General features: G+C 34.7%; 1 protein-coding gene across 1 annotated transcript; it reads right to left on the bottom strand.

The window, feature by feature from the left end:
* Window positions 1-331: 331 nt before the first annotated feature.
* LOC137402086 (ubiquitin-conjugating enzyme E2 W-like) lies at window positions 332-14,950 on the bottom strand. The gene is made up of 7 exons (XM_068088555.1): window positions 14,931-14,950; window positions 9,609-9,733; window positions 8,989-9,080; window positions 7,326-7,428; window positions 4,892-5,047; window positions 4,536-4,611; window positions 332-1,266 (listed from the first exon to the last, which is right to left on the bottom strand). Exons 2-7 carry the CDS (start codon window positions 9,618-9,620, stop codon window positions 1,253-1,255), a joined length of 453 nt encoding a protein of 150 aa, XP_067944656.1. The 5' UTR covers window positions 9,621-9,733; window positions 14,931-14,950; the 3' UTR covers window positions 332-1,252.
* Window positions 14,951-15,257: the final 307 nt, after the last annotated feature.

Genomic DNA, 15,257 nt, shown 5'->3' with positions numbered 1-15,257 from the left:
GCTCCATGTATGATCGTACATAAACCCTATTGTTGCGCATGACTTGAGACGATGAGCTCCATGTATGATCGTACATAAACCCTGTTGTTGAACATGACTTTAGACGACGAGCTCCGTGTATGATTGTACATAAACCCTAATGTTGCTCATGACTTGAGACGATGCGCTCCATGTATGATCGTACATAAACCCTATTGTTGTACATGACTTCAGACGATGAGCTCCGTGCATGATTGTACATAAACCCTGTTGTGAGCAATCAATCAGTGTCTGATGACTCGGAAGATACATATTTGAGAAACGGGTTTGACTTCACAAACCGCACAGGAAGTGATGTTGTAGCGACAATTACTATTATTTGGCAAGAATATAAAACCATGCTTAATGTTGAAGAAACATGGTATTTGCACACACAAGTAATTAACAAGACTACGTGGCACTTGCTGTGATTTATAAGGCAGAATTGTCTATTTGACAGACAGTATATATCCATAACGTAGGTATCACCTCCAAGAAAGTAGACCCAAGCATAGTTCTTCTCAACCAATCATACCTCTACGTAATTATTGATGCGCCAATCATAGAACATTAAAGATATACATGAGCAAAGATACAAAAAACACAAGATTCAAAGAAAATATAGCGAACTTATACATCTGTGGCCTAGCAATTATATTGGCTGTATTGCCGATAGGCCAAAACGGTGAGTAATATAGTCGATGATTAAAAAATAAAAAGCTGGGATGAATATTAGAAACAGAAGAATCGATGGCACTCATATGGGGTATTCATTATATCGTATTTATGCATTAGATAGAATTCAAATTACTAGCTAGCGACATGTTAAACAATTAGTCTAATGCAATTAGCGACCTTTTTATTATATAGTGTAACTGGAGTAAGTTTGGCAGCTTCCTATTCATCTAAATACCTATTAAATTTAATTACAAAAATAGAATACCTCTTGTAATACAAAACCAAACATGTACAGTACAAGTAATACAAGATGGCAAGCAATACATAGAAGTGTGAGAACATTCAAACCACCTAAAAGACCAGCAACATCTAAGAGTGGAATGTAAACAGAACTGGTGAGAGTATCGACATAGCTGTATGGCACTGATTTCCTAGGGGGCTGGAGAGATACAGCGTAGTTCAGTGAGTCTCAATTCTAGCAGCTCTGGGTTACTGGTTCCCCGGAGCTTTGGTACCTTCAAGGTAGCTGGGAAAACATTCCAGCCAGTTCTCCCATCTACACATCATCATCTACCAATACGGTGCATGAAATTGAACTGACAATCATTCGACCTTCATAACGATTGTATGCGATTCATAATCAGTTCTGTAGAAACAACAAGCAAGTTTACTAATATTGGAGAGCATCGACTACGATGACAATTGAATAAGAATGTTGCAACACCAGAATTTCTAGAAACAGTCATTTTTCAATACTGAAGTTAACTGGTAATGAGCAATGATTGCTGATGTGTCATTCCTTGCGTAAACACAGCTGTTAGTGATGCAACCAGTAGAGAATCAACTTTAGCAAGACGTTGCTGCATACTAAGTCTGCCCCAACAGTAAATATTTCTTTTTTGCAATAAATCTATGTCTTTTACTTGCCCTACATATATGCACTTTATTATTTATAGAGAATCTTATGATTCCAATAGATCTGAAAAAAACAAATCAAATATTTTAATGAGGATAAACAAGCATTTCCTTTCAGGAAACATTGCTTATAGCATTCCATGTACCAGGTATAACTCATAACTTCTGCTTGTCTGTGAATATTGTAATTAGAACAATGTGAACTAGGTTATAATCTTAGGCACAGTTGCATTCATCAGTTCTAAATGCATGTACAGCGTGCGTGTACAGTGTGCGTGTTCTAAATACATGATTTATCAGTAGCTCAAATAAGTCATGGCAACTGACCACAAACTGGTTAAACAAGATTGATCTTAGGAGATCATTAGGAACTCGAACTTGTTTTGTCAAACTTAGGAACAGTTTGACAAAACAAACATATTGAGTTTCACAGGAGTCATGAGAACTGCACCACAACTGATAGACAATTCTCTACTATACAACAAACTGCAGTAGATGTTATCTCTTAACATACTTAATAAACTTAACACACTTAATAAACTTAACACACTTAATAAACTTAACACACTTAATAAACTTAACACACTTAATAAACTTAACACACTTAATAAACTTAACACACTTAATAAACTTAACACACTTAATAAACTTAACACACTTAATAAACTTAACACACTTAATAAACTTAACACACTTAATAAACTTAACACACTTAATAAACTTAACACACTTAATAAACTTAACACACTTAATAAACTTAACACACTTAATAAACTTAACACACTTAATAAACTTAACACACTTAATAAACTTAACACACTTAATAAACTTAACACACTTAATAAACTTAACATCCCTTAATAAACTTAAGGTTATTTTCACGCATTTGCAAAGATAATCATTAAGCAGGAGCAGACTCTAGTTATGCAATAAGGTCAAGTAGATTTGATCAATCAAAAGAGGTAATTACTGAGCAAGAGAATGCTTATATCAAATTTACCTTCCTGTTCTTGCATCACTTTATCCTTCAAAAGCCTACACTTTGTGCAAACCAAATAACTTGCATACAAAGGCTACATAAAATTGAAATGAGGTCTGGTGTACTGAATGACTGCGCTTTTATAATGACTATTACTAATCTCAGTTAAAACAGTAAGCAGAACTTTTGCAGATTACTTCGAGATCATGTCTAATATAAGACTAATTGGAATTACCTTCCGGTCTGTAGTAAATATAGTTTATCAACTGATTGATAATATCTGTTTGAACTTAATAAATTAATTCTTTTACAACTATATGCTTTCAATTGGCAAAATTTCAAACTTTTAATTTAATGACTATGACTACCGTAATAACTTAATAATAATAATTTAATAACTAATGACTACCGTAACTGTAATATTAGTGGTTTGTATCGACAACTTCTCTTTTTTTCTTATCACTTCCCCTCGGTTCCTGGTTCATGATTTCGGTAATTTTGCAATAAGTTAAGCAGAAGGCACGCCCTCAATGTAAATTTACCTCGACTGTTTCTATTAGTCTAGACAGATTGGTCTATTTAGCAAAAGAAAAACAATCAAAATGTTTTATATGTTTAAAATAAAGTAAAACAAAAATATAGCTTTCCTATAATGAAAGCGGTGTCCGTCTGTCCATTTGTCAATCTGCTAGGAAGGTTTAAGGCTATGAAAAAAAGCTTTCGACGATACTCCAACTCATGACATTCAGATCGGTAGACTAACGCTCTAACACATACACCTTTCTTATTATCTGCGCTTTATCAACATATCTGACGAGTTCGCACAGCATAATAGACTGTCGGAGTAATATTATTATTATATACACAGAGATAACGTTAGACATCATTTTCTTTCGCAAGAGCGGGTGATTTGAAAGCGATATTTTTAAGGCTAACCACAAAATGCGTGTTATTCAAAGCGAATTTGAGAACCTGCGCCGATTTCACACTTTACATTATATGGAATTTTTTACGTAGTATGAAGTAAAAATTTTACATAAATTCCTCGCGTTATGTGGAAATTACGTTATACCTATAGGATCGTTTACTGTATTTATATATACATGTACATATATTCATTTTTATGAAAAGTTCAAGCATTCATTAAGAGAACTAAACAATTTTTAACGCCTAAATTTTATGTAAACAATTAATAAAGTAATAATCAGTAGAAAGAGATTTTTACTGTTACATCACATTAGAGACTTCACATTAGAGACATATGGATCAGCAATGTAGAGGTTCAGTGGTAGAGCTAGTGATAGAAATATCTGGCACACCTTACTCTAACTTGGGCTAGATATACCGTAGTTTAAATTGATTCCATTTATTGTTATTTAGTGTTTTTCATATTATTTGTAATTTCTACATTCTACAATTTGTTTTTCTTCAAGTCACAAAATGTAATATTTCGAAAAATTTCAGATGCATGTTGGAAACTAACTTCCTACATTGAGTCAAACAAATGCTACAATTCTATGTCGAAAGATTCACAGGTTAGTGAGCCGCAAGTTAAGGCTTGACTGTACCGCAGTTTTGCCAGTCAGGGTTTGACTGTACCACAGTTTTGCCAGTCAGGGTTTGACTGTACCAGAGTTTTGCCAGTCAGGGTTTGACTGTACCAGAGATTTGTCAGTCAGGGTTTGACTGTACCACAGTTTTGCTAGTCAGGGTTTGACTGTACCACAGTTTTGCCAGTCAAGGTTTGACTGTACCACAGTTTTGCCACTTGAACTCTAATTTTGTCATTATAAAATGCAGACAAAGAGCAATACTTTGTCCCAGACATTTCTAGCAAACAGCCATCACAGTCTAGAGTTACCATGCACACAACATACATTTTGCTTGCTTATATCGGCAAGTTATAAGCAAGCAAAAAGCACTAACGACCTTAAAGATAGCATACCGTGGTACCACCAGTTGGTCTTTTTAGGATTATTTCCAGCCCTTGCTACGTAGTATTGATTATCTGGAGGCAACTTCTACAATGATAATCAACAAGAATATCATAAAGCAATAGATGCAAACACCTCTGTTAGCAATAGATGCAAACACCTCTGTTAGCAATAGATGCAAACACCTCTGTTAGCAATAGATGCAAACACCTCTGTTAGCAATAGATGCAAACACCTCTGTTAGCAATAGATGCAAACACCTCTGTTAGCAATAGATGCAAACACCGTTGTTAGAAGCTACACAAAGCCCACTGAAAAGTGAACCTGACCAAGTACTGTGAGCACATTCAATGGTGAGAGAACATACTTTTTCTTTACAGCTACTGAGCATGCTGATGATGCTAAGGCACACAGATTCAACTGTTAGAGCTGGAGACCAGTCGTCAGTTAGTATAGAGAGGCAGATATGGCCATTTGTGTAGATGTGTGGATGGCAAGGTATGTTACTTCCTATGAAGGTCACCTGACAAAGTAGAAAACAAAACAAATCTACAACCAGCTTTGTTACATATATATACTAGGTGAATACCCAGCATTCCCCGAGTAATAAAAGTCTGCACAGAAAACTTATTTCTATTTAACACATAACAATAATTACCATTCTAACTTTCAAACTACATAACATGAGAAAAGTGCTTTGTGCGGTTTAAATAAATGAAGAGAAAAAAGAAAACAACAGTAAAAGGTTTCAAACTTCATTGAACAACTGTAACTTTCAAACTTCATATGAGAAAAATGTTGTGTGCGGGTCAAATAAATTAAGAAACTAAATAAAACAATTACAAAAGTGTTAAATGTAAATGTGAAATAATTAGCAAGTAATAGCTAAATTAAGTTTGTTTTGCTATGATTACAATAAAAGATGATTTGGTAATGATACAATTAATACGAACTGAAAAAACAAAGTTAAAATCGTGAATGTGTTGAATTAATAGTAACAATTCTTGCATAGAAGTGTGTGTGTATAAAAAAGGTTACTGTTCCAGCGGAAGCTATCCATCAAAACTTCGGAAAAGACGATACTGATACCTCACAATACTGGTACAAATGTAAAAAATGAGATATCGGACTGCCTTGGTCTGGTACTTTGTCTGACCGAATGGCGAGAGAATGTAGAGGCTATTCCTATTCGAGGTAATACAGTTGTATGCGTGAAAAGTATTAGCCTTTACCGATTTAGCAATTGAACCTTACGAAAAACCAAAAATACAAGTTCACGAAAACATGAAAGAGCATCGTGTTTCATAGAGTTAATAGAATTCATAGAGTTTCAGTTAATATGTCATTCAGTGTATGAAATCGCGAAAAGAATGTATACAGTAGATAGTAAGAGTTATGAATCATAAGAGCCTTCGTAGACTCGTAGTTACACAATTGGACTACAAACATGCAGTTGCAATCTTCATGAGTTCAAATTCAGCAGGATGCGAGATTTTAATTCCAAGATTTTAATAGCTATAGCTGGACATACCGAAGGACATACATACAGACACAGACATACCGAAGGACATACATACAGACACAGACATACCGAAGGACATACATACAGACACAGACATACCGAAGGACATACATACAGACACAGACATACCGAAGGACATACATACAGACACAGACATACCGAAGGACATACATACAGACACATACATACCGAAGGACATACATACAGACACAGACATACCGAAGGACATACATACAGACACAGACATACCGAAGGACATACATACAGACACAGACATACCGAAGGACATACATACAGACACAGACATACCGAAGGACATACATACAGACACAGACATACCGAAGGACATACATACAGACACATACATACCGAAGGACATACATACATACACAGACATACCGAAGGACATACATACAGACACAGACATACCGAAGGACATACATACAGACACAGACATACCGAAGGACATACATACAGACACAGACATACCGAAGGACATACATACAGACACAGACATACCGAAGGACATACATACAGACACAGACATACCGAAGGACATACATACAGACACAGACATACCGAAGGACATACATACAGACACAGACATACCGAAGGACATACATACAGACACAGACATACCGAAGGACATACATACAGACACAGACATACCGAAGGACATACATACAGACAGACAGACAGACAAACTTTGAGATTTATATATATAGATTACAATAGAGAATTGTTAGAGTTTGTAAATTGCGTGATTGTTCCTCGGTTGTATAACATAACGCAGCTGAACTAAGACGCTAAGCATCTAAGCATGACAAATCACTGCTATTTATCAATGAGAATTTAATTTATAACTATCACTTAGCTAGTAATGCTGCCCAAAGCATACTTCTATTGGTAAATGCGCAATTACGATGAGTCAAAGACCAATAAAGCTCACTGAACTCTCAAAGCTTGCATCACAATTGATCGGTCAATTGTTGAAAGTGAGGCAGTGTTTACGGAAAGTCATTGCACACTACAATCTGCTCTACATCGTAGCCGAGGCTGGCACACTGTAGCAGACTAGCACACTGTAACATAGACTGGCACCGATAGCATAGATTAGCACACTGTAGCATTGACTGGCACACTGTAGCAGACTAGCACACTGTAACATAGACTGGCACCGATAGCATAGACTAGCACACTGTAGCATAGACTGGCACACTGTAGCATAACCTGACACACTGTTGCATACTTTTTCTCAAGTAAAAAGTTAGTCAGTTACCTGAGGAGAGTCAAACGGGTATCTATCAGTGAACTTGAACTTAAGTTGAAAATGCTCTCCTTGGAAGAGGGTGCTTTCAGCTCCTTTCAAGTCTACGATCCATCTACAGCATGTAGTCGCATAAACTGATATCGGTCGCTAAAATTTGTAGTTTAACTATTCAGGAAAATATATACTGTATATACTCATGTATACGTTGATCTCGTGTATAAGGCGACTGGTATTTTGAAACAAAAAATTACATTATAATAGATTTTACTCATGTATAAGTTGGTCCTATTACATGTATTTCAAAATATTCTGAAATAATCATATTGAATCTGCATTGATTTTGGCTATCCAGAATAAAAGCATAACCGTCACAACTTCTTTGACGTTTTTTTACTCTATACAATAAATAGAGTTCTTCGGCATGTTTTGACTCGATTATAGTGTTAGTTGTGCAATGGCTGCACGCAAAAACGCAAATTACGCATTGCCTGTTCTCATTCACGAGTTCACTACACCATGGATAATAAGAAAACAAGGTACTATTTATAGAGCAAGGGCTGATTAAATGTACGTGCATTAAACTTTATTCAGAATTTGCAGTTGTAAGATTTCACAACATTATTTCAAATATACTACTTGATAAATTTAAAACTGGCCAGTGACAGTTCAGCTGCCATGTTATGATTGAATGTGTTGTCTTAAACTTGTTTAACAGTAAGATATACCATATTTTCACTTAAATTCAATATTGGTAATTTTGTAAACTAACTTTAACATTTAGATGATGAACCGCCATTGTTATGAATGTATGTTAAGACTTCATCCACAATGCTTATATTACGATGCTTATATTACGATGCTTGTATTATGTGTATAATAACAGAGTTTTCTTTTTTAGTCACTATCTATTCGACTCGGCAGCAACATGTCCATAAGCATTGCTCATGTGTAAGTCGACCCCAAAAATGTTACCTTAAAATCGTCTACCAGAAACTTGAATTATACATAAGTATATGCGATAATAAGTATGCGCATTTAGAAAAAATGAAATAGGAAAGCGGTGATAAAGACATCCAATTGCAATCCTGATCTTCATTTGCCTTAACCCCATGCACAGGTACGATGCACAGGTACGATGCCAGCAGGTACGATGGCACAGGTACAATGGCACAGGTACGATGCCAGCAGAATAACAAAAGTAATTATTTTGGAACAGTTTAAAAAATGTTCCAAGATAACGCATTTACCATCTGTTAAATAGAACGTTTCATAATACAAAATTAAATTAAAAATAACATAGCGAGTACATAAAGTTGTTACTAGAGAAGGAGATAGTTGAAAAGACCCCTATGTAGTAGACTGACTGAAAAACTAGAGCTTCAAAATCATTGTCTAAAACACATAATTCAAGCCATGTGATCAGCTAAAAGCGTCTAGGTGTAGACTAAAAACTGAAGGCAGCCCCATCCACAAAACAATGCTAATTTCATCAGCTGTTTTGTTCCATGTAGTCAACGCAACTGGTGCCTGGCTAAAGTGTTACGTTGACCCCACACACTAATTTAATAACAACTGCAACAGAAATGAACAGATTGGTCAGCTTGTTCCACACATCGAAAACATGGGCCTGACTCATAAATAAGAGCATGACAATACTTATAACCTGACTCACTCATTGAGCTCCTCGTGTGACAGCTCAGTATTCCAAGTGACACCAGGAGGAGGGCTTGTCATTAAGTTGCGTAGTTCCTTCATCAGCCGCTTCTACAGTAAAATGATCATTGGTAAACTGACCAGGCAAGATGATAGCAATACTAACTTAAGTTTATCAGTGTGTAACAAACAGTCAACTAGGAATGCATCAGACATCATTTAAAAAGAAATACATTACAAACCTGTATGTAGCAACAATAAACATTTACCTCAAATACGTAATCACTAAATGGATAGTAATGTTAGAAATTGTTTTGTATCAAAACCTGGTGACACTGAGTTTTAACACTATTTATAATTCCGGACTTTCAGCCATTGATATTATTTGTTGAGAATGAAACAAAATTTTTGAGAACTTATTATTTGTTTAATTTGTTTTATTAGTTGATTTACTTTTTATTTATTTGAGAATAAAACAAAAAAGCAAATCTTGTATTCCTACCAAAAGTATGAATTGTGACAGATTAAAAAGAATGACATGAATGTGGATGAAATTTTTTGTGATCATTTATCGTCCAATCACAGTTAGCCGTGAACCATAAACAGCATTATACACATCACATTGATGAGCTCTCATACCTGGGAAGCCATTGATGAGAAGTAGAGTATTCCAGAACTGCAGTGGTATAGAGCAGAGAGAGGAAGAAGGGCAGTAGAATCAAAGCTTCTCTCTACTTTATGCCACAATTCTTCTTTTCAGCTTACTAATAAAATAATATATGTCAATTTTAAAATCTATTATAACATTGAACATGACTATTGTACTGATGAGTAGCCTTGCATATGTCTAATGGTCTAGTGACTAGGTTTATGATTTATTAAGTGGCTAAGGTTTTTACACCAAAGATAAAAACCGTTTGTCTGCATAAATAAGCCGACATGTGGTTGCCACGGCATAACCAAAGACATCACCATGGGTCAGCATTAACAGACATACATGTAAGTGATGCAAGATATTACCAACATGACCGTTGGTAGCCAGCTCTAAAAAAATGTATGTTCAGCTATCACAGAGCAGCTAATACATCTAACTGAAACAAAACCCCTTAATGCCTCGACTTCTATGACGAGACAATCAGATCAACTGGAACCAGGAACAAGTGTAAATACTGAATGCACATGGTTATGCAGACAACGTGTCTAAACAATAATATCATTTTGCATATTCCGCATATATATAAAACCGTATAGCTAATATGGTAAACATGTAAAACTTTATGCACAAGCAAAACAGTAAATAAATCAATTATAATATTTTAGAAATATAACACAGATAAATTAATTGCAGTGCATCCATTTTCTTTGTGTAAAGGCAATGCAGAAATGTAGAGCTTGGCGTATCATGCAGATTTGGTATAAAACATGAGTCTGCTATCACTGTTTGTATAATAACAAGATGAAAACTGCTAACGAAATTGCAATACTTATACTGAAAGAACACAAATCAACAATATAGTTATCTGGCCGAGTCAATGATATTTCACAACTTGACCATTGGACCAGCACGAACCATTGGTTTCATACTGGAGCTTAATAGGGCTATAGCTATTTCAAGTTAGACGTTGACCATAGGATAAAAAGCTTTCATTTTGATAATTCCACAAAACGATCTTAAAAGAATCCAACCTTATTTTTTACAGTTCCAATTCCTAGGAGAACTGAAATTTAATTGGGTACAATAGATTTCTTATTTGGTCATTAAGCATGTTTACTGCAACCTTAGAATGATGTTTCGCTAACAGCCAGCTACTGTACATTGTTGCTCATTGTTGAGTGTTTATGGATTTGTCTTCTTTGGCTTCAGTTTGTGATGTTCTGACCCTCTTCTATGTTTTTGTCGTTGAAAAGTCTTTGGCTTATTTCTTCTGCAGACTTGAATAAGCTTTTGAGTCTCACTAGCATTGCGGCATTCGAGAATTTTTTTGAACTGCTGAAACTGCTCATTTGATCAAATTCAGTCAAATATAAAGGATTTTTTGTTGTCATTCCTGTGATAAATTCCTCTGAACAGAAAAGGTTTCTGGCTTCTCAGGACAAGAGATCAAACAGCAGTAACGCTTCAGGCAAATTGGTGCAGGTGACAAACCCAGTAATAGCGAAATTTTGAAGATAAGAACTTTTTTGGAGAACAAACTGAGGCATGTAATGGCCTCAACAGTAAGCATAAAGCTTTTAAGTAGTCCATATTCAAATTTGTGAATGTAGTATCATTTTGCAATCTTTTTTGTAAAAACAATACTATAACCGGTATGCAGGAGTCAAACTCTGAAGCAAATGCTTAAAAATCCCATATGTGACCAACTTTGCTATAAGAGAACCACAAACGAACAGACTCACAATGTGTATGTGTAACTACTATATATAAGTCTCAAAGTTTGCCATCTGTCTGTCATTCGTCTGTCCAGCTATAGCGATAAAGTCATAGCAACAAAAAATTAACTTCATATTGAATTTAAACTCACGACATTCGAATCGCAAGTCTACTACCAAGCGCTCGTAAACCACAAGACTAAGACATTCTTATCATTCCCATCACTCTCACCATATACTGTATATCCTTTTCACGATTGCACACGCTAAATTTGCACTTTTAATTATCAATTAATATTATCTCTTGCGTCTATCTTTTTTTAAATCAATGTTTTTACCATTACCTATTTTTTATTTGTAATTTTCAAATGTGTCATTTCTATTTCAAACGTGCCCGTTACACTCCTGTTTCCGATTTTTAATGAGGTTCACTAAATCTGTAAAGGCTAAATACGTTTCACATAAACAATTGTATTATCTAGAGTAGGAATTGCCTCTACATTTTCTCTTCGTTCGATCAGACAAAGACAGTCCAATTTCTCATTTTTATGTTTGTATCAGTATCAAGAGGTATCAGTATCATTGTATTCAAAGTTTTGATGGATAGCTTCTGCTGGAACAGTAACCTTTTTTGTACTCACACTTCTATGCAAGAATTGTTTTTATTCATTCAACATATTCATGATTCTTCATTTTGTGTTTTCAGTTCGGATTAATTGTATCATTACCAAATCATCTTCCATTGTAATCGTAGCAAAATACAGACTTTATGTAGCCATTACTTGCTAATTATTTCACATTTAAACGCCTTTACAGCTGTTTTATTATTTCTCTTAATTAATTTGAACTGCACAAAACACTTTTCGCATGATATGATGTTTGAAAGTTTAAATGGTAACTGTTGTTATATGTTGAAAAAAAAATTTCTGTGCAAAGAATTTTTTATTACCCGGGCAACGCCGGACATTCAACTAGTCTTTACTATAATAAGAGCCATGTTTGTCTGTCTGGAGTCATGGTTAGAGGTTGGAAAAAAAATTGTATCATACGGGATTCAAACTCCCAACATTAAACATTTGGGTAGATATATTGACACTCTAATCCTTGTACCAATCAGAATAATTGAGCAGTTATTTATTAGACAACCTCTCATAGTGCGCTGGAGTGCTAGTAATAATATACTATAGGGTAGCAATAATAATATAGATTGAGTCACAGTGACGCTTCTTACAAGCAATAAAGTGCAATTGCAACTTTTACTCACTAGGTATCAGATTGGCAAAGCTCCACAGACCAGGTGCGTATACCAAATTATTTATATGAAGACCTAGAGGTCAACAATAGAGCCTATGTTTATAAAGCATCTAAAAGATTACAATCAGCAGAAATTAAAAACCAACCGTACTATCTCAATATTTGCAAGTCATTTAAAAGGAGGGAATCTTTATCAGTGAAAAAGTCCTAGCTTAGAAATTTGAAATATCACCTAACTTAAAATTTTAAAACATCAGAGCACACGTTATCAAAGTGAATCTTTATGAAAATAGGTAATACCAATTTTAATCTTACTTAAAAAGTCATTTCACCTTGTAAAGTTGCCCACATCTGATTCTAAAAAGTAAAATTTTGTAGCTATTGAAGTTTAGCGATTTGCTAATCTTTTTGTAAAAATCCTTATCACTCAAAAAAGTGATTGAATGTGATCACAGATACTATAAGATTCCCAAGAAAATCACATTTTTAAATTTAAAGTACTGTATGTCGCTAAAGAAGCATAGTAGTCCAGAGGAATTCCATATTCCTGAGCTGATCATTCACATATGAGGTCTAGGTGAGCTCTACAGTTGATAAGCAGAGTTGTATATTTGTTCCATGTTTGACCCTTTAAACACCCGTGGTAACTTACACATTGACTATGTCAGCATTTGCATGATTCTAAAGAATTGTGTACCATGATTGGTATTTTTAAAAATGGTAATTAATTGTCACTACTGCCTACATTGGATAGTTGAATGATGTGAAGTTATTTAGCTTGTTTCAACCAATTCATACGTCATGGAGATAGTTATCAAATCAATTTGAGTCAACTATTTCGCAGCTGCCATATTAAGTAAGTTTGTGAACGACCAAATAATTACAAAGCTGTATATATCTTGAATCACAGAGCTTTGGTTTAAGCTGCAACCCTGCTTCAAACTAAATAAAACCAACTCCCTCAAACTTTTACCTGAAGTTAAGTTAGGCCAAGACAAGTTACATTGTAGTTGCTCCTCAAACCATGTCTGAGTTGTTGACTGAGACAATTTTAACTATTAAAATAATTGACTGAAAGTTTTGATCAACCATCTTCGTTAAACAGTACTAATTGAATAGGACTGACTAACTTTATTGCCATTCTTTAGATGTGTCACAATCTTAACAAATGTTTTTTTCTAGAATCTACAAAACAGATCTTAAATCTATGATATAACAATGATGTTAAGTTATATAAATAACTTTTGAGCACGCAGAAACTATTCTACAATATAAGCAAGTAGGCCTACATTGGATTAAAAGTACACTATATTGACTTGAACAATATTGCTATAAAGGATAAAGAAACAAATCCCTTGTTAAAACATTATTACCACAGTGATAGATGAGTATTAATACACATATTGTACGAAAGTAATTGAGAAGCTGCGTAACATGTAGGGTTCAAAGCGTGAAGCATATTGCTGCATTTATTATATTAGCTAGACTATTCGCTAGTTATTTCGTAGAGACTATAGTTTCTTTGCGTTTTTTTAATTTTTTTGTTGTACACTGCTCTTTAGTTAGCTTACTTGCTGTGGTACCCTGTGGAAAACATATTGTAAAATATGATTATTGATTACCACAATAAAGATTGCTCATATATATATTAAATAATTATTAGGCTTCCACTTGCCACCAAATTAACGCTTGGGGTGGACAAGCTTCTATGCACATGAAACGAATACAGATTTGCCTACTGAACATTATGCTGATAAAACAACAAACCGAGTGACAACGAATGCTCACAAATCACAGCAACCCTGACGGCAAGAAGTGGCACCTGTGGCAAAACCCTATTTAGCAAACTGTATTCTGGTTTTTTTCAAATATTTTTGAGACGTCAGATTAGATCACTTTTATTTTTGTAAAAATTCCAATAGTTCAATTTTACTATGTGCTGAATATGCACTGACAAGGTAGTGAGAAAGTTTAGATTGTGCGTGACATACAGGTCTAGTTGAACGTGGTGTCCAAACAAACCTAACTTAATGGATTTTCTTTTTTATTCGTTGATTTTAGCTACTTGCAAAAACTCGTTACCTGCAGCTAACAAACAGTAAAATAGTAAAATTTTTCCACAACTTCTTAAAACAATTAAAACGCGTACATGTATCAAATTACGGATGATAATTTATCCTGGATTGCAATAGAACATCTATCGAATAGAGATAGCGTTTAATTACACCTATTTGAATTATAGTTCGCTGTCGACTCGAGCCTTTATATAATAATTTTTACAAAGTTTGAAACGCAGGCTATCTCCGTCGTATAAATGGAAGATAAAAAGGTACACACCGTTTCTCTGACTGGGTTCTATAAAACAAAATGTTCTGGTCTGTAGAATAGTAATAGAGCAAATTTACCAAATCCTTGAGCTGTTTGACACAGCTAGAACATAAGCTCTGCAATTAGTCTCGGTACTCTGACCAATGAATTATACTACCCCTGAAATGGCATCGGCCTATCTAAAGTCTAAACCGATGAACCTTCGTGTGACAAATTGAGCGCCATCTTTAACATTGCTACATAGGCTTCCGGCTTTAATTAGAGAAATGGCAGATTATGGTTATCCCAAGAAAAAACTCAATTATTTGCTGGAACTCAGTGTTTTGTCATTAATCG

Source organism: Watersipora subatra, chromosome 1 (genome assembly GCF_963576615.1).
Source record: "Watersipora subatra chromosome 1, tzWatSuba1.1, whole genome shotgun sequence".
NCBI lineage: Eukaryota > Metazoa > Bryozoa > Gymnolaemata > Cheilostomatida > Watersiporidae > Watersipora > Watersipora subatra.
The sequence above is the reverse complement of the archived record's forward strand: the minus strand, read 5'-3'. Positions and strand labels throughout refer to the sequence as shown.